At 37.6% G+C, this 21,709-nt stretch overlaps 1 protein-coding gene across 1 annotated transcript in view; it reads right to left on the bottom strand.

The window, feature by feature from the left end:
• Positions 1-8,612: 8,612 nt before the first annotated feature.
• Positions 8,613-21,709, bottom strand: part of LOC108701888 (VPS35 endosomal protein-sorting factor-like) — a 38,222-nt gene continuing 25,125 nt past the window's right edge. The window contains 6 exon segments of the mRNA XM_041576294.1: positions 8,613-8,956; positions 10,449-10,614; positions 11,170-11,305; positions 17,779-17,897; positions 20,908-20,985; positions 21,387-21,485. Coding sequence (XP_041432228.1) covers positions 8,727-8,956; positions 10,449-10,614; positions 11,170-11,305; positions 17,779-17,897; positions 20,908-20,985; positions 21,387-21,485 — 828 coding nt within the window. The 3' untranslated portion in view covers positions 8,613-8,726.

Here is a 21,709-nt window from a genome sequence, read left to right as displayed (position 1 = left end):
CCCTTGGTTTCACCTTATTTATTTTATTTCACCCTGCAAGGCTCTGCAAGACGCACTAATCTCCAAAACTGCCAATTTCATATGGCTGCAAGGCTGCAAGTGTGTGTGACAAACACTGCACTGCCCAGCATGTGGTGTCCCTGTGTAAGATTTGTAGTTGTACATGCGGGTGGAAGCCGTCATATTATGCATAGATGTTCTGCAGTCAACAATGCTGAGCCAGGTAACAAGATTATGGTTTATACATATATGCTGAGCTAAACATCGGAGAGCCCAAAGAGATTGTGGACCAATATACATTATTAAAGGGGTGGTTCCCCTTTAAGTTAACTTTTAGTATGTTATAGATTGGCTATTTCTAACCAACTTTTCAATTGGTCTTCATTATTTATTTTTTTATTGTTTTTTAATTATTTGCCTTCTGCTTCTGACTCTTTCCAGCTTTCAAATGGGGGGGTCACTGACCCCATTTAAAGACAAATGCTCTGTAAGGCTACAAATTTATCTTTATAGCTAATTTGTATTACTCCTCTTTCTATTCAGGCCCTCTCTTATTCATATTCCAGTCTGTTATTCAAATCAGTGAATGGTTGATTTGCAACCAGATTGCTGAAACTGCAAAATGGTGAGCTACTTAATAAAAAGCTAAATAACTCAAAATCCACAAATAATAAAAAATGAAAACCAATTGCAAATTGTTAATTTAAAGGTGAACAGCCCCTTTAAGTAAACATACTACTATAAATTTGTATTGGTCTTGGAGAGGTGGGGAAGATCACCCTGTAGAACCAATGTAATGGTCAATAAACACTTTTCTACAAGGAAAACCCTAGATGTGTCTCCTGCTGGCCTGGTTATACTATGACCTAAAGAAAATAAATTAGGAACACCATATGTGGGTTTGATGTGTGTATGGAAGCTCATATGGGACATGAGTTTAGTTTTCTATAAATCAAGCGTCTGTAATTAAATTACAATGGCTCATCTCAGTAAGGTTGGGGTTGGCATATGTGGTAAACTGCAATTAAATCACCTGTTTTCTTTTTCTTTTTTTTTTTTACAATTTACTTACTTACCACAATTTTATGCAGAAGTATACAAAAAAAGGTCAAATGTACAGCATATAAAAACAGACCAAAATAAACTTTCAGAGGGCCCTTCTTTCAAAAAGGCAAGGTAGTATTCTCTTGCAAACCAGGGCTGATTGATTTGAAGGTCTGAATTATAACTAAGGGTGGTAGGTAGTGGCCAATCTTTAGAGACACAGATGGACCCTGGTAAAAGGCAAATTCTGTAAGAACCAGTTATGTATTCTTATTTATACCTCTGTATTATCTGTCTAATAGAGTTTGATAGTTTGTAAAGTTTGATAGTTTGTAAAACTAAAGAATTAGTTTGTAAAGTTCATTAACAATAGTACAACAAAAGGCCATTTGGTTTTTGGTAAACTGGTACTATAATGTAATTTCTCCTACGGCACTCCTGTAGTTCACCAATCCTGCAACTGGTGGTGCATTTCTTCTGTTGACCTGGCCGGGACCCCTAGCAACCCGTTTTCTATACACATAAACTGGTACTATAAACACTGGCTCTGGTGCTTTAAAATTTGCTGTAAGTCATTTACATATCTATACTAACAATCTAGGCATAACTAGTTTTGTTAAATGGGCCTCCCACTTCCAGCTCTAGCTCACTGTTCTCTTTTACCCATAAGCCTGTTTTCCCATCCCAAACGATATTCTCTCTTGTACACAAATGCTGATATTATCTTATTTGGTGCCCTCTCCCACTCATTGTTTGCCCACTCATGTCCAGTCTCCCCAGGTCAAAGTTCAACCCCCAGTGATCTTTAGAATATATATTTATACAGAATATACCAGACAGTCATGAATAACATGTAAAATAAAATCCTCCATAGAGTGCTTAGCTACGCCTTCAATTACAAATTGCACTTGGTTAAGTCATTTGCATTGCATATTATAAGATATCGTATACTTTCCTCCACTAAAAAATATATGAGGAAATTAGAAAAATAGAAACAGCTCAGAATTCCATTACTAATAAAAAAGCACTTGCCCTGTGGCTTTGTGCCTCATATGTTCATGGACCACTTCTAATATTCCTGTATTTTACAGGAATATCAACAGGTACATCATTCCTTATTTAAAGGATACGTAAACCTTCAAAATAAGTGATTGTAAAATTGATGAGGGTGCTATACTAAGCATTTTTGCAATGTACATTCATTATTTTTTTTTTTTTTTTAATTAAGATATTAAGGGATATTAAGGGATGCATGTATTATTAAGATGAATTTTGTTACAACAGCGCCACCTGCTGGTCATTTCCTGACCATTCTGACCACCAAATAGTCAAGGAAGTTGTCAGGAAAAAGAAAGAGGGCTGGTCTGATGTTCTGGTTACGAAAGATTTGAGAAAGGTTTCTAATTTTTTTCCTAAGCAGAAGAACATCAGACTTCCTTGACTTATCCTTTAACATTTATGCTTACCTAAATCAATGCTGTGCCCCCCAAACAAGTGGTGGCAACCTGTAGCACTGATCTGATTATTATACTGAATATCCCTTAAAGGAGTCATATTATGTAAAAAAAAAAAAAACAAGAATTTGCCATCACATGAAACTATTTTAGATATAGAAGGAATGTGCTTTAGAATGTTTTGTTTTTGTTTGTTACTTTATTGAATATTTCTGCAAAAACCACTAGTTCCACTTCCCAGAATGTGCAGGGGAGCCGGCGTCACTCAGCACACTGCACTGTAGGACAGGAACCAATCAGCAGCTAGGCTGACCTGATAGGGAACTGAAGCCTGTCTTTGCTTGTGTGACTGCAGGGCTGTGATTGGCTGTCCCCCTCCTACTGTGCTTCTGGCAGGGACTGTTAGGACATGCCTACCCCTTGTTTGAAACAGATAGGAACAGTAAACAATTATATTTTTAAAGACAATATTAATTTACCCTCAAAAGTAAAACCAGCACCATGTAGTATACATCATTGCCTACAAAATTAGTTTTTTTTTAAAATGTATCCTACATGTCTCCTTTAATTCGCCAACAGCAGTGTCACTTGAATGCTCCACTGGTGTGGATAGACATGTGCTAATGCTTTGTAGCTGTGCTCCTCACCTCACTGCATCTGCACAGGATGAAGGCAGAGTGGAATAATACAGTACATTAAAGTAAATTAAAGCAATACTCAACAGATTCTCTCCAGTATTCACTGTGCTGCCCATAAGTGGCTGGGGCACTTGCTTTGAACTGGCTCTCAGACTATTCAAACTCAACTCATTCAAGAGACTTAACTGTGCAATGAAGCAAATTCAATTGATCGTCCTTTCTATGAAGTCATTAGATATGGCTCCAGATTGCAGCTTGGCTGCCAACATACTTTAGTAATGAAATGAGGATAAAACCCTTGGAAGTCACTGTACAACCTGCAAGTGCATGAATTTTACACTCTGTTTCATTGCATCCAAAAGCAGGCTAGCACAGCCAATCTCATACATCATGGCTGGGAAGGCAAAGCAAATGGAATATACCAGTCACTGTCACTGGCAGAAAGGCTGTTACACAGTCTGATGACTCTGGTTCCTAATTGCATTTCCTAGTGGCTTATGGTATCTGTCCATATTAAAATAAATGCCTACAGTCAAGGCAGCCTGCTATAGAGCAAAACCTGTTCTACCTATATCATCTATTTCCCAACTCGATAGTTAATTTAACTAGAACAGAATAGAATTAGGGAGACTAATGTGTGAAAATGTGAGAAGGATGCAGCATAAAGGAGAACTAAACCTTAGAAATAAATACAGCTAAAAATGCCATATTTTATATACTGAATGTATTGCACCAGCCTAAAGTTGGATATAAGTTAGAATTAAGCAATTGATGAATTGCTAATTAACTGCACATAGAACTTAATTGGGTAATCACTTTCTGGTGGTTAACACCATCACGTAATAACGAATCACAAATTTTTAATTCAAACTATTTATTTAATTTATTCACAATCATTGGATGCTTAACAGTTGAATAATACAGATATTGCTGTATATCAATCAAATGTGTTAATAATTGGTGGGTGACTAGATAGAGAGGGGTTTTACTCCTTATCGTTCTCAGTAAATGTATAATAATTAGGTCATTATACCTCTCTCTCTAGAAAGTGAATTTAAAACTTGAGTCGGGTATGCAAAACATACCTTCTTTTCGTATTTCTATTCTATGTGTACTGTATATTGTGAGTGGGTCCCTAATCTCAGTAAGTGACAGCAGCATGTTTATATAAATGGAACGCATGGATATACATCTCATGGAAAGGAAATAAATAAATGCAATGCTCATACAAAGAAGCATTACTTGACCTTCCCATGATAAGGGATCTTTCCGTAATTTGGATCTCCATACCTTAAGTCTTATATAAAATTAATTTAAACATTAAATAAACCCAATAAAATAGTCTTGCCTCTAATAATGATTAATTATATCATAGTTTGGATCAAGTACAATGTACTGTTTCTTTATTACAGAGAAAAGGGAAGTCAATGTTAAAAATCTGAATTATTTGATTAACATGGAGGGGGAGATGTCCTTTCCATAATTCAGAGCTTTTTGGATGACAGGTTTCCGGATAAAGGCTCCCATACCTGTATTACCATGTGGTTAAGTAGAATTAGAATTAATTTACATGAATATCAAGTGAATATCGAAAATCTAGAGTTAATAGATGGTAGCCTTTCCTCCAACACCGCAAAATGAAACTATTGTGTGGCTGTGATAGGAAAGTTTGACTATAAGCAGGGACTAATGTGAATGAATATATTACAGGTATGGGATCTGTTATTCGGAAAGCTGTTATTCAGAAGGCCCCAAATTACTGAAAGGACATCTCCCATAGACTCCATTTTAATCGAACAATATTAAAAATGATTTCCTGTTTGTCTTTATTAATACAACAGTGCCTTTTACCTGATCCCAACGAAGATACATTTAATCCTTACTGGAGGCAAAGCATCCTATTGGGTTTATTTAATGCTTAAATTATTTTTTAGTAGACAAAGTATGGAGATGCAAATTATGGAAAACCCTATTATCCAAAAAACCTCAGGTCCTGAGCATTCTGGATAACAGGACCGATACCTTTAGCTATAAATCTCAGTGACATGTCTGTGTTATATAATTAAATATAAATTATAACTGTAGGAAAGCATGAACTTGTCACATTAAGGCACACAAATATACATTGGTGTTCATTGACCTAATAAGCAGTCAGCCAACAACCTTACCAGGTAACATATAGGGGCAAATTTAGTAAGCGGCGAAAATTCGCCAGCGACGGCTTCGCAGGCAGCGCAACACTTCGCCAGGCGAAAATTTGCTCAGACAACGCTAATTCACTAACATGCGAAGTCGCGTTCAGGGTGCCGAACGCTGGTGAAGTTGCGCTAGCATGAATTCGGCAAGCAGAGCGAAGTTGCGCAAGCGTTGGCTAATTTGCATACGGCGGGAAGTTAAAGTTGAATGGACTTATATGTAGCAGCAAATACATTACACAAGCCCAGGGAAGCTTAATAAAATAAAATAGAGTTGTTATATTGCCCTACACATGAGCCCAGTGTAGTTTATGTGCCATATGTTAGGAAATGTAGGGGGGAAACCGGTTATCCCAAAACATTTTTACGCTCTTTTGCAGCCTATCACCCTGAAAAAAGGAAAAGACGCCAGCGTTTTTTGGGACTTTTCAACTACAGTTTGAGGAAGTTCTATCTACTCTATTGCACTTCGTCTGGTCTGAGGTGGCGAAGGCAAGTCTGGCGCAAGAGGTAACGTTCAGTAAAATCAGCATCTTAGTGAACTTGCGTAGTTACGTCCATTTGCCAGGGCAAAAATTCAACTAGCGTTAGATTGCGAAGCAACGCTAGAGTCCATCACTTATAAATGAAATGGTGTCACTTATATATGAAATTTTTTCACCCACAAACATTTCTATGCAGTACAACGGAGATCACTAAAAAGGTGAATAAAACAAGCAGAGTGTTGATATTACGTCGTTTTATGTTTACAGAAATTACTTATTTATGTATTAAAGTGGTTGTTCACCTTTGAATTAACTTTTAGTATGGCGTAGAGAGTGATGTCCTGAGAATTTTGTAATTGGTTTTGTAATTCATTATTATTTGTGGTTTTTGAGTTTTTTAGCTTTTTATTCAGCAGCTCTCCAGTTTGCATTTTCATCAATCTGGTTGCTAGGGTCCAAATTACTCTATAAACCATGCATTGATTTCAAAAAGAGACTGGAATAAGAACAGGAGAAGGTGTGAATAGAAAGATGAGTAATAAAAAGTAGCAATAACTATAAATTTGTAGCCTTACAGTGCATTTGTTTTTCAGATGGGGTCAGTGTCGCCCATTTGAAAGTTGGAAAGAGTCAGAAGAAAAAACGATTACAAATAATAACGACCAACTGAAAAGTTGCTTAGAATTGGCCATTTTATAACATAATACATGTTGACTAAAAGGTGAACCACCCCTTTGATGTAACCTCTCAAAACTGACACGCTCCCTCATAAAGTTTGCCTTCATCTGCGACATTAAGGCAAATGACGCACTTTTATTCTAAAACTGAGAAAAAAAAACATTTGAGTGATCATCGTGTGTCCCTTGTACTGGAACTGGGAAAGTTTAGCAAAGAGGAGAATATTGTAAGTTCATGGTTTAGTCATACACCTCTAGGAGTTACAGGACAGTCTGTTACTAATTATCTGATTGGATCGGGAGCCAGAAAACACAGCTGCCCAATGTTGATTTCTTGGTGCCGTGTGTAGTATCATAACAAATAGTTCCCAGATGCATGCAACAAGACTGCCAGTGATTGGAAACAGATTTCTAATGTTAACAGATGCATCCATCACAGTGATCTTGCAGGGGATTTTCTGGAAGAAGAACTCTACATTAGTAAGAAATAGGCAGACTGGGGGTGGGGTCAGAGGTCTGTATAACAAAAACAGATTTATGGGCCATTTATGTGCAGAGTAATATAAACTGGTTTTCTATTCCTCACTACTATTTCTATCCTCTCAATAGTTCCTGTATTAGCCCGGCTGCATCTGTCATATGCAATAGATATTATGATTAATAAAAACAAGTATCACTACATAAAAATATCATCTCTAGACCCTAGACATAGGAGAATCATTTATGGTTAGATATAAGATCTCAGGGGTTCCCTAATTCATGCTACAATTGATCATCTTCACCTGACCTTTCTTAGCAACTTTTCAATTGCTCTTCATTATTTATTTTTTTTAAAGTTTTTTAAATATTGGCCACCTTCTTCGGACTTCCAGCTTTCAAATGGGGGTCATTGAACGCATTTGAAAACAAATGCTCTGTAAGGCTAGGGGCAGATTTATCAAGGGTCGAAGTGAATTAGAGTGAATTTTCGAAGTAAAAAAAATTCAAAATTCAAAGTAATTTTTTTGGATACTTCGACCATCGAATAGGATACTACGACTTTGAATTTATTTCGAATTCGATTCGAAGTAAAATAGTTTGAATATTTGATAATCGAAAAAACTTCAACTTCAATAGTTCGCCAAATTAAATCTGCCGAAGTGCTATGTTAGCCTATGGGGACCTTCTAATGCATTTTTCTAAGACTTCACACATCGAAGTAAAATCGATTTAATCGTTCGATCGAACGATTTTACTTTGATCGTTCGATGGCCAAATTCGGTGAAAAATCCTTCGACTTCGATATTCGAAGTCGAAGTATTTTAATTCGATGGTCAAATTTCGAAGTATTTTTTACTTCGAAATTCGACCCTTGATAAATCTGCCCCTTTTTGTTATTGCTACTTTGTATTACTAATTTTTCGATTCAGATCCTCTCTTATTCAAATCATTGCATGGTTACTAGGGTAATTTGGACCCTAGCAGCCAGATTGCCAAAATGGAAAATTAGAGAGCTGCTGAACTGCTGTTTGGTTGCCACTGAAATTGCATTATAGCACATTGCATTATAGCACATAACCCTTCAAATTTTCACACCAGGATGATATTCTACTTGCAAGCATACAACTACTTTTAATACAAAGGTTATTTTCGGGATCTTGTTGCCCGCATGGAAGGTTATTTACACAGATGAAAAAACACCCAGTGTGCCAGTACAATAAAACTAGTAGATGTATGGGACCTGTTATCTAGAATGCTTGAGATCTGGGGTTTTCCAGATAAGGGATCTTTCCATTATTTGGATTTCCATATCTTAAGTCTACTAAAAGATGTATTACACCAAACAGGATTGTTTTACCTACAATAAAGACAGTGGCATAACTAGATGTTACTGAGCCCCATAGCAAATAAATTTTAGGGCCCCCAGAATATTCAGAGGTTGCCCCGTTTTGCCAAAATGTATAAAAACTGCTCATTAGTTAGGGCCTCATGGGGCCCCTTTTAACTCCTGGGCCCCCCTGCAGCCGCAGGGTCTGCTTCCGCTGTAGTTACACCCCTGAATAAAGATTAATTATATTTTATATTTTAGTACAAGGCACTGTTTTATTATTACAGTGAAAAAGTAAATCATTTTTAAAAGTCTGCGGAAGGTGGTCTTCCTGTAATTCAGAGCTTTCTGGATAACAAGTTTCCAGATAACAGATTCCATAACTGTACTTGTAAAATTAAATCAGATTATCATTGCACACCCTGCTTATATGGAGGATACACAGTCATTTTCTGACAATTTGGCACAAGCAATGGCAAGAGAACAAAAGATCAATAAGGTGACCATAGTTTTATTTTTAATTTATTTTATATGTACTTTTTCTTTCCCCAGGGTCTTCAGATGTTCCAAAATTTGTCCTATTAGCGTATCACAAAGTCGGTTAATTTCCGCCAGGAACTTTTTATCTCCTCCGTAAAGATTATCGTTAGAGTCAACTGAAGAAAGAAAAATATGTAAATAAGCCAGCCATACCTTGGAATAATGACCACTTGATCTGAAGGCCAGCTAAATAACGTCTCTGAGTTAGGGCTCTTACTCAAGTTTTTACCTGCGCTCCCCTGCGTTCCGTTTTTTGGCGTTCAGCCGCAGGGGAGCGCAGGAATAGACGCATGTCATTATTTCAAATGGGGCTGTACTCACTCAGGCGCGTGTAGGCGCCGAACGCAGGAAAAATGCAGCATTTTGCGTCTCAACCTGCGTTCGGCGCCTACACGCGCCTGAGTGAGTACAGCCCCATTTGAAATAATGACATGCGTCTATTCCTGCGCTCCCCTGCGGCTGAACGCCAAAAAACGGAACGCAGGGGAGCGCAGGTAAAAACGCTCGTGAGTAAGAGCCCTTAAAGCGAATAAAGAGTTCTAGACTGCAAACAGTATCAACTTTAAGGAAGACTCTTTTCCTCTTGATCATGTAGAATTATAATGTATGGAACTAAGCAGTGAGAATTAATCTTTAAATGAGAAGGAAAGCTATTGAGGCAGTTTATTGCCAATAGATTAGCCACAAATGCTTTACCATACCTAAGTAAACATCTCAAGAAGCTCTCTGTTTGTTTAGGATAGCAGCTGCCATAATAGCTTGGGGTGACCACTTCCTACCTGAGTCTCTCCCTGCTCACTCATAGCTCTGGGCTCAAATTACAGCAGGGAGGGGAGGAGAGGGAGAGAGGAGCAAACTGAGCATGCTCAAGCCCTAGATCTGGAGGTTTAAGCTGAAAACAGGAAGTCTGATACAGAAGCCCATGTGTACACAATAGAAGGAAAGAAATATGGTGTTTCTTTTGACAGGAGACTCAGAGCAGCATTACTCTGAGGTTTTACTGGTGTATTTATATAGGCCATTCGTTACTTAGGTATAATCTTTCCTTTAAAGGTAATTCTCAATTGTGCTTCAGCTTCCTATACCATAGGTGTAAATATGCACCCGTGCAGTAACCCACTGAAAATAAATACTAGTTTTAATAATTATTACTGCATTAGACTGATCTAAGCTAACTGCTAGGTTACAACTTATTACTCTACTGAAGTAAATCTGCATCTGTGGTGGTAAATGAGAACCAGTGGCTTCATCTGTGGAGCATCTGACAGCTCATAGGCTGATGGTTAAAATATTCTGATACCTTAATGTGCCAACAATCTAATATCTCATCAGCCTCAAGTCATGATGATCAAACTTGATTTTATCATTCCCATAAGATAGACCACACAAGTCAGCCATCAGAAAGGTATAGTTTCTTTAAGATGACGCTATCAATAGGAAACACTTTTATATTAATACAAATAATACAGAATAATTACATATCAAAATGTTTGGAATTTTGGTTCCTCTAAATATACCTTTTTACCAACAAGGGGTGAGAGGTTCTGCTTTAATATGCAACCCCCAAGTCAGACTTGAAATGGATTGGTAATGATAAAAGCTGCATACCTTTGTCCACATGATACAAATAGCTTCCTTGGCTTAAGGCAGCAAGGAGATGTAACACGCTGGTGTAGATCTGCACTTTATCATCACTATTATCTTCCCATGTGTAATCCTCTATGACATTTAGAAGACCCCGTACTAGAAACAGAACTCCTTGTTCTGGATGATCCTAAATAAGGCGGGGACATTATGTTTAATACACAGTGTACTGTAGTTTATATCATAAACATCTTCTTATAAAAATATACAGCATCAGGTTACAAATAATAATACAAATAATATATATTTTTGGCGTTACTTCTATTGTAAGACTGACCCCTTTAATTGTTAAGTAAGAGTGTGGCAAAGATATACCGACACCAGAAGTGAAACCTTTTTTACATCCATCATAACATTGTCTCTGCATGCTATTTCTAATTTTTGTCATAAAAGTATTTGCCCGATGCTTTTACATTACTTATCTGATCACCCAGGTTCCTCTATGAGGGGGCTGCCATATTAGTGTCATAGTAGTCGGTTAGCATTAGAAACTATAAGTGCCAAGTTAAGAAGGGACAATCAGGTTGGCAAAACAGGCAGGTTTAGGATGCTCAAGTAACAATTACTTACAAAATCAGCGAAAAACAATCAACATAATCAATAAGTAACATTAATGTACATTAATATTTTGAAGAGTATTATTTTAGTGTCAGTATCACTTAAATGACAAAATCACTGTACTTACAGGAACAACCAATAACGTGGAGAAGAAATTGGCAAGGAACTCCAAGATAAAGGGTTCCGAGGATCGCATCTTCCCATCTATATTGACAGTCTTTGGGACATCGGGAACAAGGCTTACTGCCGCTTTAAGGCATCCGCTACAAATTGCAAGAAGTTATAAAAGAACTGTAGTACATTTTATGTAGGGGTCATTGATATTTGCCAGTAAAACTGTATTTCTTACTCTGCTGCTGCCTGAGACTGCAGGAAAACACACAAAGTAGAAATTACTTCACCTTTTCTTGCGCCCATGCCTGTAGTCAAAAGTCAAAGTCAAAGTAAACTTTATTGTCATCTCAGCAGTATACAAATATACAGTGAGACGAGACGACGTGGCTCCAGCTAGTACATTTCACAAAAAGGCACTTAAAAATACACAATAAATATGTAAACATGAAATGTGCAATATATTGGCTGAAATTGGATATATACATGTGTAAACCTTTAGAATTGTGCAAATAAATTAACGGTTCACAAAGTTAAGTTCACAGTTGAGGTGTGTCTGGAATGTAGTGGGAGGACAGGCAGTGAGTTGAGGAATCTGATAGCTTGTGGAAAAAAGCTTTCACGCAGCCTGGTTGTTCGGGCTTTAATACTGCGAAAGCGTCTGCCGGATGGGAGCAGCGTGAACAGTCCATGTGAGGGGTGTGAGGAGTCCAGTGCAATGCAGGAGGCCTTTCTTACACAGCGCTTGTGGAAGATGTCCTGCAGTGATGGAAGAGCCGCTCCAATGATGTTGCCAGCTGCTCTGACCAGCTGTAGGTCATTGCGTTAAAAGTAAATGGGGATGGTGGTGATGGGGTTGAGATTTCACACATTTTATCCCTGCCTCTTAAACTGTTATTTGCAGCATGTAACAATCTGCTTTAAAATTTGCCATAGCCCTTTAAATGTGGAGTTCAAAGGATGCACAGCTCTAAGACCAAACTATGGGCCTGGCCCCCTTAGGGGGAGATCAAACCAGTAGAAGAGGGGCCCTCTTTGAAGGTCAAAACAGGTACAGTGCTTTTTTTACTCAATATGCATAGAATAATTGTACTGTTAATGACAATATTTTCATATATTTGTCATCTTGCTATAAGTTAAGGGGCAAATGTTGGACCATAGAAAGTGAGTCTGAAACTCTCTACTCTAATGGGATATGTGGATCTTAAATCAGGCCAATTATGTCCAACCTACACTAGCAGCACATTTCTCATGTGCCCCTCTGTCAAAGCCACAATACAAATGGTTGCCAAAATATTAGCTAACTAATCCTGGCCTACGTTTTTGTGTGTAATGCTAAATATTATGGGGATGTTAATGGCTCAACTGAGAAACTGTGTAAACAATGGCTTTCCAATTTTGTGCAAATACCCTATTACCCTCTAACACAATGGGGCTGTGTTATTTCATGTTATTTCAAGTCATTCATTTGGACATGAAATCAAATTTTAGCATTCTGTAGGGAATGTACTTAAGGGTTTTTTAAAGTTTCTGAGCTTCAATCTGTTATTTCTTTACCTTAAAATCACATCTGTCATGCTTTTTTATTCTGCTTTTTTTAGAGCAGGCATATTTTTATGCGATGAACACAACTTGTGAAAGGGTCTATTAATATTTCATAGTATATAAATAGATTTATTGCTAAAGGATCAAAATACATAGCCATGAGGAATGTTTTAAATGCTGCCTAATTAAAGCACATTCCTACATTGCTACACACTTTAACTATTTTAAGTTTTGAATTTCAAGGATACGTTCAAAATTTATATGCTTAAATTCTTGGTTTAAAATGCTATTTTATTTTAAATAAATTAAAGGACAAGGCACCCCATTATTTTATTGTTTCCCCATGTGGTAAATACCCCTTTGCTGTACTGAATTGCTAAATTATTTTCACTCAGTAGTGCCTCCTTCACTTACTTGAAGGTTAACAATGTTGTTCGCAGCAGCTGTACTAACCACCGCCATGTTTTTTAGTTCATCTTCTCCAATATGGAGGCTGCTCTGTTTGTGTGCATGCGTCAATGCCGAAACGTCACACACACTGCTGTGCACTCTCGATCGCATCCGTGCCAGCCAGATACTGATGATGCATACCCTCTATCTGCAAATTCTGCTCATACAATGGTTGCCTGATAAATTCAAATGTGTAGAATTGCGGTCTTGGTCCTGACTGCAGCTTTATGGGTAAATGCAACTGAACTAAAAAGGCACTTGAATTGACACTGCCAGATAAGTCCAGTTCAACTGAATCAATACTGGAAGGGGTGATTTTGGATGCCTCTCTAATTGAGCCTGTCCTTGTGCCTGGTAACAGAGATGTGTGCCAAAGTTAGGCACCCGAGACTGATATGTATGTATCTTTTTGCCATGAGTCTTAAAATGCTTAGTAAACAACCTGTGTGCTCTCTCTTTCTAATTGTATTATTCGTGTGAAGGGGAGATTTGAAATATTGTGACTAATGTCACGTCACACATGATGTTTTCTTTGCTGGAAGAGAACATGGCAATATACTTGGAACCATGTGCATTTTTGGGGCAAAATCTGTATGAAGTGCACATTGACATCTGATACCATAGACATCAGTGTGTATTGAGTGGTGTGGATTCGGTTTGCACCTCTGGTAAAGAAAACATTATGTGCACATTTACCTTACGTATAAACTGTATGACTGAAAATAACCTAATTTAAATCTTTTGTTTTAAAGAACCAAACTGCATTGAATAGTTCATGTTTTGTCTGTCATTGTGGAACCCCAATTTATATCATTCAGCTGGTAGAAGAGACGTTACCTTTAAATGGATTCTGTCATGATTTTTATGATGATGTTTTTATCTCTAAATTACAGTGTTTACACTTCAAATAATTTACTCTACAATATAAAATTTAATTCCTGAACCAGCAAGTGTATGTTTTTTAGTTGTAATATTGTGTAATGGTGTGTAGGCAGTGAAAATGCTTGACAAAGGGGCACGCCCCGAAACGTTGCATGCCTGCACTAATAAACTGCAAGGGGAGAACCCTGCATTAAATCGCCTCGTGTGCCAATGTGTTTCTATTTTCACTGATTGAGGGGAGAAGCCGTACTCCTGACATTGTGCACCGGACGTTATCTGTCTAGGATTCTGTAAGAGTGTGCGCTGTCTCATCTGTATTCTGATGGTGTGTAGGCAGCCATCTCAGGTCATTTTGCCTGGTCATGTGCTTTCAGAAAGAGCCAGCACTTTAGGATGGAACTGCTTTCTGGCAGGCTGTTGTTTCTCCTACTCAATGTAACTGAATGTGTTGCAGAGGAACCTGGATTTTACTATTCTTAGATCTACCAGGCAGCTGTTATCTTGTGTTAGGGAGCTGTTATCTGGTTACCTTCCCATTGTTCTGTTGTTAGGCTGCTGGGGTGGGATGGGAGGGGGTGATATCACTCCAACTTGCAGTACAGCATTAAAGAGTGACTGAAGTTTATCAGAGCACAAGTTACATGACTGGGGGCAGCTGGGAAACTGACAATATGTCTAGCCCCATGTCAGATTTCAAAATTAAATATAAAAAAAAACAGTTTTCTCTTTTGAGAAATGGATTTACGTGCAGAATTCTGCTGGAGCAGCACTATTAACTGATGCCTTTTGGAAAAAAAATTTTTTCCCATGAAAGTATCCCTTTAATACAGCTTTATTATTTGTCACATACTTAACAACTGTGATGTCCTGAAGCAAAAGAGGGCATATATGTCCTATAATAAAAATAACGGAACATAATAGAGGTCTATAATGCCAAGAACAAGGGGATTGTATTGATGTTTATGAGAGTGACTAAATATAGAAGGTCAGCAGACTCCTGTGAAAATGAATCCAGAGTGTGTGGAAAGAAGCACATGCTGAGCTGCATGTCTGGCTTAGTGTGTCAATGTTGCTGGTGCCAAACAATATATTATATTTAAAACAGCGGGCTCTTTTACCAAAAGCACAGTGATATGGATCTCATCTATAAAGTATAATACACATAAAAAGGGCAATCTAGGGCTCAACAGCCATGATCCACACGGAAAGTCCTGGAGCATTTTGCTCTTGTGTACTTAATCACTTTGGAACTGATCGACCGGTAGAATCCATTTGTAGTTGGCTTCTACAGTGGGAAGAACATTACTAAATGCATCCTCCCCTATTCTTAACCAATTGGCTTTTGGAAGAGAGCAGAGACTCTAGAGATCTGCAATCCCAGTCCTCTGCAAGGTCATGAGAGCTGTATTCAACTTGTATTGTGCTGCCCATGACCATCTATTTTTCTCCTTGCGGTTTGGATATTTGTGGAGCCTCAAGGGATTGCAAACTACCATCACAGAAGCATGCCCTATTTCCAGTGAAGGGTATGGCTACTGAGGGAGGCAAGTTCCTTGACCCACTATGGAATTTTGAAAGAAGGTCGTCTGTCATGGAGAGCTGTCCAAATAGTCAGTCAGGTGCTCCTGCCGATTACATAAAACAGGAACCATCTTAAAGGCTCCAATCTACCTAAAGTGATAAACCAAGTGTAGTTTGTTTCTTTTCTCTGCAGAAGGGAATATGTACTGGCAGGTATATTGTATTTGTTAGAAACTGGCTGTGTATGTATCCTTTAAGCAAAGCATATTTCAAAGATTTACAACTATTCATTAATATGCAAATCCAGCTGCAATCTTGAATCCTCAAAGAAAAATTGGCAGTACCTTAAACGGTGTTATTAAAAGCACAGAGAATGGTCTTGCATCATCTTTCTACCATAATATTTAAATGGAATTGTCTCCATTTTATTAACTTGGCTACATGTTAAAAACCACTTATATCAATGGCATTAGCCCCATGCAAGCAGTGTAATAAGCACCTGACACTGCAGCTCCTTTGTTCCCAGAGAATTATTGTGTAAAAACAGCCTGTTCTCTTATAGTCTTTTGTCCTGACATTCCATGTTTCAAATAAAAACCTGCAGCAGCAGCCTTATTCCAAATAGCAGAGTCAGCTTCCCTTGTCAGCTCATTTACACCAGCGATTAGAAGCAACTGGGGTCTACACTGCAGGTAATGATAGTAAGTAAAATAACTGTGGTCTATTCTGAAACTTCACATAAATATTTATGTTCCTGAAAAATACAGCTTTCACAATATGATTATTTAAGAATTAATGGGTAACAAAAGCCCTGTTACTTATAAAAACAACAATGCAGGTAGAACTACTACATTTCCAAGAATATATCAGTTCTATGCAAAATAAATACAATGCCTGGGACTCTGTTCTTGCTGCTGGCATCTGGCATTTAGTTCTACCAAACATCAGTGCTTGCCATCATTTTTCTGAAATATTTGGAGGCCATTTTTATTGTTAAATTATTTTTTTTTTTTACAGTAAAAGAAATCCCCTCAAAAAACATTGTTTTGAAATTGTTTTATTACGAGTGTACTGATTAAAATGAAATACTTTCCTAAGCCTCCCCTTTTATATACAATTTATAGTGAGACCCAGCTTTGCCTGACAGTATCCAAAATTGCTGTGCAGGCCTATCTGTGGCTATTACCAGCATATTATTTAGCCAAGGTTTTAAAATTATAACCTATAAAACAAAGTCTCACTGGCATCCCAAAAGCAAGTCCGACTGTAGCTAGGTCTTAACCACAGCTGTTAGCCTAAGCAACTACAGGATCTTCAAAGCTAAGCAGCTAGGTTATTGCTAGGCCTTGGCCACTTAAAATAAAGACTGTAGTACAGATTTGGGATCAGTTACCAAGAAAGCTTCGAATTACGGGAGGGTCATCTCTTATAGACATAAATAATTACAATTTTTAAGATGATTTAGATTTTCTCTGTAATAATAAATAGGGATGCACCGAATCCACTATTTGGATTTGGCTGAATCCCAAAATCCTTGGTGAATGATTCGGCCGAAAACCAAACCGAATCTGAATTTGTAAAAAAACTCTTCTTTTGTGACGAAAAGTCACGTGATTTCCATACCTGCCCCCTAATTTACATATGCAAATTAGGATTCGGTTCGGCCAGGAACCAGGATTCGCTCGAATCCTATTGAAAAAGGCATAATCCTGTCAGAAATCTGAATACGGTGCATTCCTAATAATAATAAAACAGTAGCTTGTACATGATTCAGACTAAGATATAGTTAATCCATATTGAAGGCAAAACAATCCTATTTGGTCTAATTAATATTTTAATGAGGGTGCAACGAATTCACTATTTTGGATTTGGCCGAACCCCCGAACCCTTCATGAAAGATTTGGCCTAATACCGAAACAAATCCAAATTTGCAAATGCAAATTAAGGGTGGGTAGGGGAAACATTTTTTACTTCCTTGTTTTGTGACAAAAAGTCACACGATTTCCCTCCCTGACCCTAATTTGCATATGCAAATTAGGATTCAGATTCGGTTTGGCCGAATCCTGCTGAAAAAGGCCGAATCCTGGATTCGGTGCATCTCTATATTTTAATGATTTTTTAGTAGACTTAAGATACTGAGATCCAAATTACAGAAAGACCGGTTATCCAATACAGGTCCCAAACAGGTCCAATACTGGTACCACTTAGACTGTCTGGATTAAATAACTCACCTTGTGAAAGGCACTGATTTGCTAGGGCCACCTGGCCTGAAAGCAGGTACAGATTGAGCCGTGTGAAGACGCTAGTAAGAGACGGGATGGTTATAAAGGAGAAGGCAACACAAGCCTGCAAAATAAAACAAACTCTTAGGCATCTATGCAGAAAGTCACACTGCATGGTCAACAATTTGTTGCATTCAGTGATGCATAATGAAAGTTAATGAAACATGGGTGTTTTAGATGAACAATTTACTAATGCACTGATAGACTTGTACATTGATCGGCAAAAGCATTTGAGGGCATGTACACACAAATAAGTTTAATGGCATTTACCACAAGGTGCCATTCTTTATGTTCCACCACAGATCAGCACACAAGATAACTGTTTTCAATAAGAAGAAAAAAAACAAAAAAACACTTGTGAATCTTTGGATCTCGGGATTTATACAGGGGTCTGACTGGGTCAGTTTGTCACAGTAATTATTATAAAAGGAGAAAAGCATACCCCATATATTTCCCTAATCAAATATCAATTGTGTCTCAGTGATGTTTCACTTTAAATTAATTGTAACTACCCAATCTCCACTTGACACTTTCGTAAAGTTACTACTTAATTAATTAAACAAATAGTGTGAAAAAGGTGAACAAATTAACAATAATTAAATACATTTCTATGAAATAATTATTCATTATTTTATAATAAGATAACTGTTTTCGTTAATCGCAGGAGGTCTGTAAAAGACTGAAAGACACCACTGATCTCAATTAAAAATTTGCAGCTGATCTTAGTGTAGGGTACAGTTAGGAAATATAGTTTGGAAACTCCTGCTGCTGAGTGGGGGAACCTATGGATTCCATCATAAGTTAAACATTAAAGGGGGATGCCAATAGAAAGTATGAGCTTCAGCCAAGAAGCATGTTTCTTGTTCAAACAAATAATATAAGCTTTATATATATATAAAGAGTATATTAAAAGAGAACTAAAGCTTAACTAAAGAAGTAGCTAAAAATGTTGTACATTAAGTTTTGGTCTTCTGTACCAGCCCAAGGCAATCACAGCCCTTTAGCAGTAAAGATCTGTGTCTCCAAAGATGCCCCAGTAACTCCCCATCTTCTTTTCTGCTGATTCACTGCACATGCTCTGTGCTGCTGTCACTTACTGAGCTTAGGGACCCACTCACAATATACAGTACACATAGAATAGAAATATCACAATATAAGGCTGATTAGTAATTAATACAGATAATTACTTCATGGCAGTGCAGAAACCAGTGCAACTAGCATCGGACATTAATAATCAGCCCTGTAGCATCAGTTTATATTAAAGGCCAACCTCATTTTCTGATGGATAATTTGAGATGATCCCTAAGCTTAACTTCTAAACAGCTGCTCAGAGCCCACTGAGCATGTGAGTGTTGCAGACACTTTCCAAGATGGTGACCCCCTGTGACAAGTTTGTAGTCCTGGATAGTGATGGGTAAATTTATTCAGCAGGAGTGAATTTGCCGCAATTACATTTGCAAACCTGACGCGAAAATTTGCCAAAGAAAATGGACGCCACTGCATTTTCGTCTGCGAATTTGCGCCGGCATCAAAAACAAAACGCTGGCACCGTTTTCGTTCAGAAATTCCCATATTTTTCAGTGAAGCAAAATGGGACAGATTCACCCATCACTCCCTGGATCATTGCTGCTATTGAGAAGCTGAAACTTTATACTGGTGCAATAAGTTCAGTATATAAAATATGGGATTTTTAGCCACATTCATTTTCAGTTTAGCGATCCTTTAAGATCTACATGTTAACATTAGCACTTTGGGACTTTTGCACATTAGCAAAAGACTAAACGGTAGATATGTGGAAGGGGACACTACAAAGGCAGCTATGCAATTTATTCAGATGTCATCCAGTGTTGAAGCAGACCAGCTATGAGTCAGTGGTAACGCTGCTATGAAAAAGAGAATACTGATTTGCTTGCTTAAAGGGGTTGTTCACCTTCAAACACCTAGTTGGTTTCAGATAGTTCAGAAATAAAGACCTTTTCCCAGTTACTTTGTATTTATATGTTTGACAGTTTTTCTAATATTAAAGTGTAAAGTATCATTTTTCACCTTCTAAAGCAGCTCTGGGAGGGGGGTCGCCGACACTATAAACTCTTCAGAATGGATACACTTTGTTGATACATTTCTTATCTTTGCCTGAATCCCTGGGTTTCGCTAAAAGCAGCTGTTAGAATTGATACAATACTTGCTTTATAAAACTCCAGAGATGCTGCCAAGAAATGTAGTAACTAAATGTCAGAGTCTTGCTCTGAATTACTGAGCTGCCTGCAAAAGAAATGGACACCTTAGGTTAAATGTGCATAAACCTTCTTCAGCCAATACCTACTTAATACCAACCTAATCATCTTAGCACCGGTTCTATCCCGCCTGGAACCTGCCATTGACTTTCAAGTATGCCCCCCAGCTGCAGTGTTAGGGGACATAGCTGCCTTTTTGTAAATCTTCCAACTAGTGACATTGCCTGCAATTTTATGTACTTGAACAATGGGTCTGTCATTGCACTGTGGCAAACTGTAGTCAAGTGTAAATTGTTTAGATGCCCTTAAAGTCCTAATTTTAAACAACAGCTGCAATATAAACCAGGCAAACTTTTTGCATGGTGCTGCCATATATAGAGAGAATTCACACATCATTTGTTTAAAAACACTTTATTCAAATGAAAGATTCTGGCAGCTTGTAAACTGGGTATACTTTATTGTCTATGTACAAAACAATCACTCTCTCTTTAGTCTCACAAATGGGAAATGCCATTTGATAGAATCATTGAAAAGCACAGTCTACATTTATGCAGCTAATTGCCTATTTAAGTCAACTTGAATGGAAGATGATCCATTGGCCAATCAAACTATGTGCTCTGATCCGATATGCCCGGACAATGATATTTTCTTGTGTGGGCAGTTATGGCCGGTTATTCAGCGGTGGCAGTTTTGTACAGTTCTAATCTTGCTTTATTTAAAAAATAAAATAAAACTGAAAGCATAAGGGTCCTGTAAGGCAATAATGAATTATAGACATATTTGATTTCTCAAGAAGAGTTGCTGATAAATAATTTTAAGGATCAAGCCCATCACACTTACCCTGACAAATGAGGCAGTCTTCCTTGAATGATTTCCTTTCATCACCTTTTTTGTCTCCATGGCAAGATGGTTCACACTCTAAAAATACATACAGCAGAATAAACATGAATATGATCATGTGCCCTAAACACTGCCAACCCAGTTTCTGGGTTACATGTTCTCAGGCACATTATTGTATAGCTAATAAACTATATTACAAGAGAACTTAAGGCTTTAAGAAAAAGTAATGTTAACGTGCAGGAAGTGTTTCCCTTCGCTTTCTAAGAGAAATATATCTAAAGACTCAGTCAAAGATTGACAATATATCTATTATTTTATGGATATGGAAGGAAGTACATTATTTACAGTTTAAGAACATTTCAATCAATATCAATCAATATACCCCACTCCAATAGAGTAAATACATAAAAGGTTCTCTTCTGCTATATCCTGCTGTTTAAATGCTGGCCTTGCTTTTTGTTAACATTACCATTACTCACATGAATTAACTGGATAAGCACAGGCTCTAGATTACAAAACATTGATCTGGTTTCCACGTAAAAACTCAGCTGCTGTTCAAAGTCCCGTCCAAAAGAGACCTAGACATATAAAAGAAGAATTAGATCACTGAATTCCGCTACTGGTATCTATGCTGTACAACCAGAGGCTTTAAAGGGATGTTTTTATTTCTAAATTTCACTGTTTACACTACAAATAATTCACTCTACAATATAAAATTTCATTCGTGAACCAGCAAGTGTAGTTTTAGTTGTAATATTGGTGTGTAGGTAGCCACTTCGAGTCATTTTGCCTGGTCATGTGC

This window comes from Xenopus laevis, chromosome 9_10L, assembly GCF_017654675.1.
Source record: "Xenopus laevis strain J_2021 chromosome 9_10L, Xenopus_laevis_v10.1, whole genome shotgun sequence".
NCBI lineage: Eukaryota > Metazoa > Chordata > Amphibia > Anura > Pipidae > Xenopus > Xenopus laevis.
The sequence above is the reverse complement of the archived record's forward strand: the minus strand, read 5'-3'. Positions and strand labels throughout refer to the sequence as shown.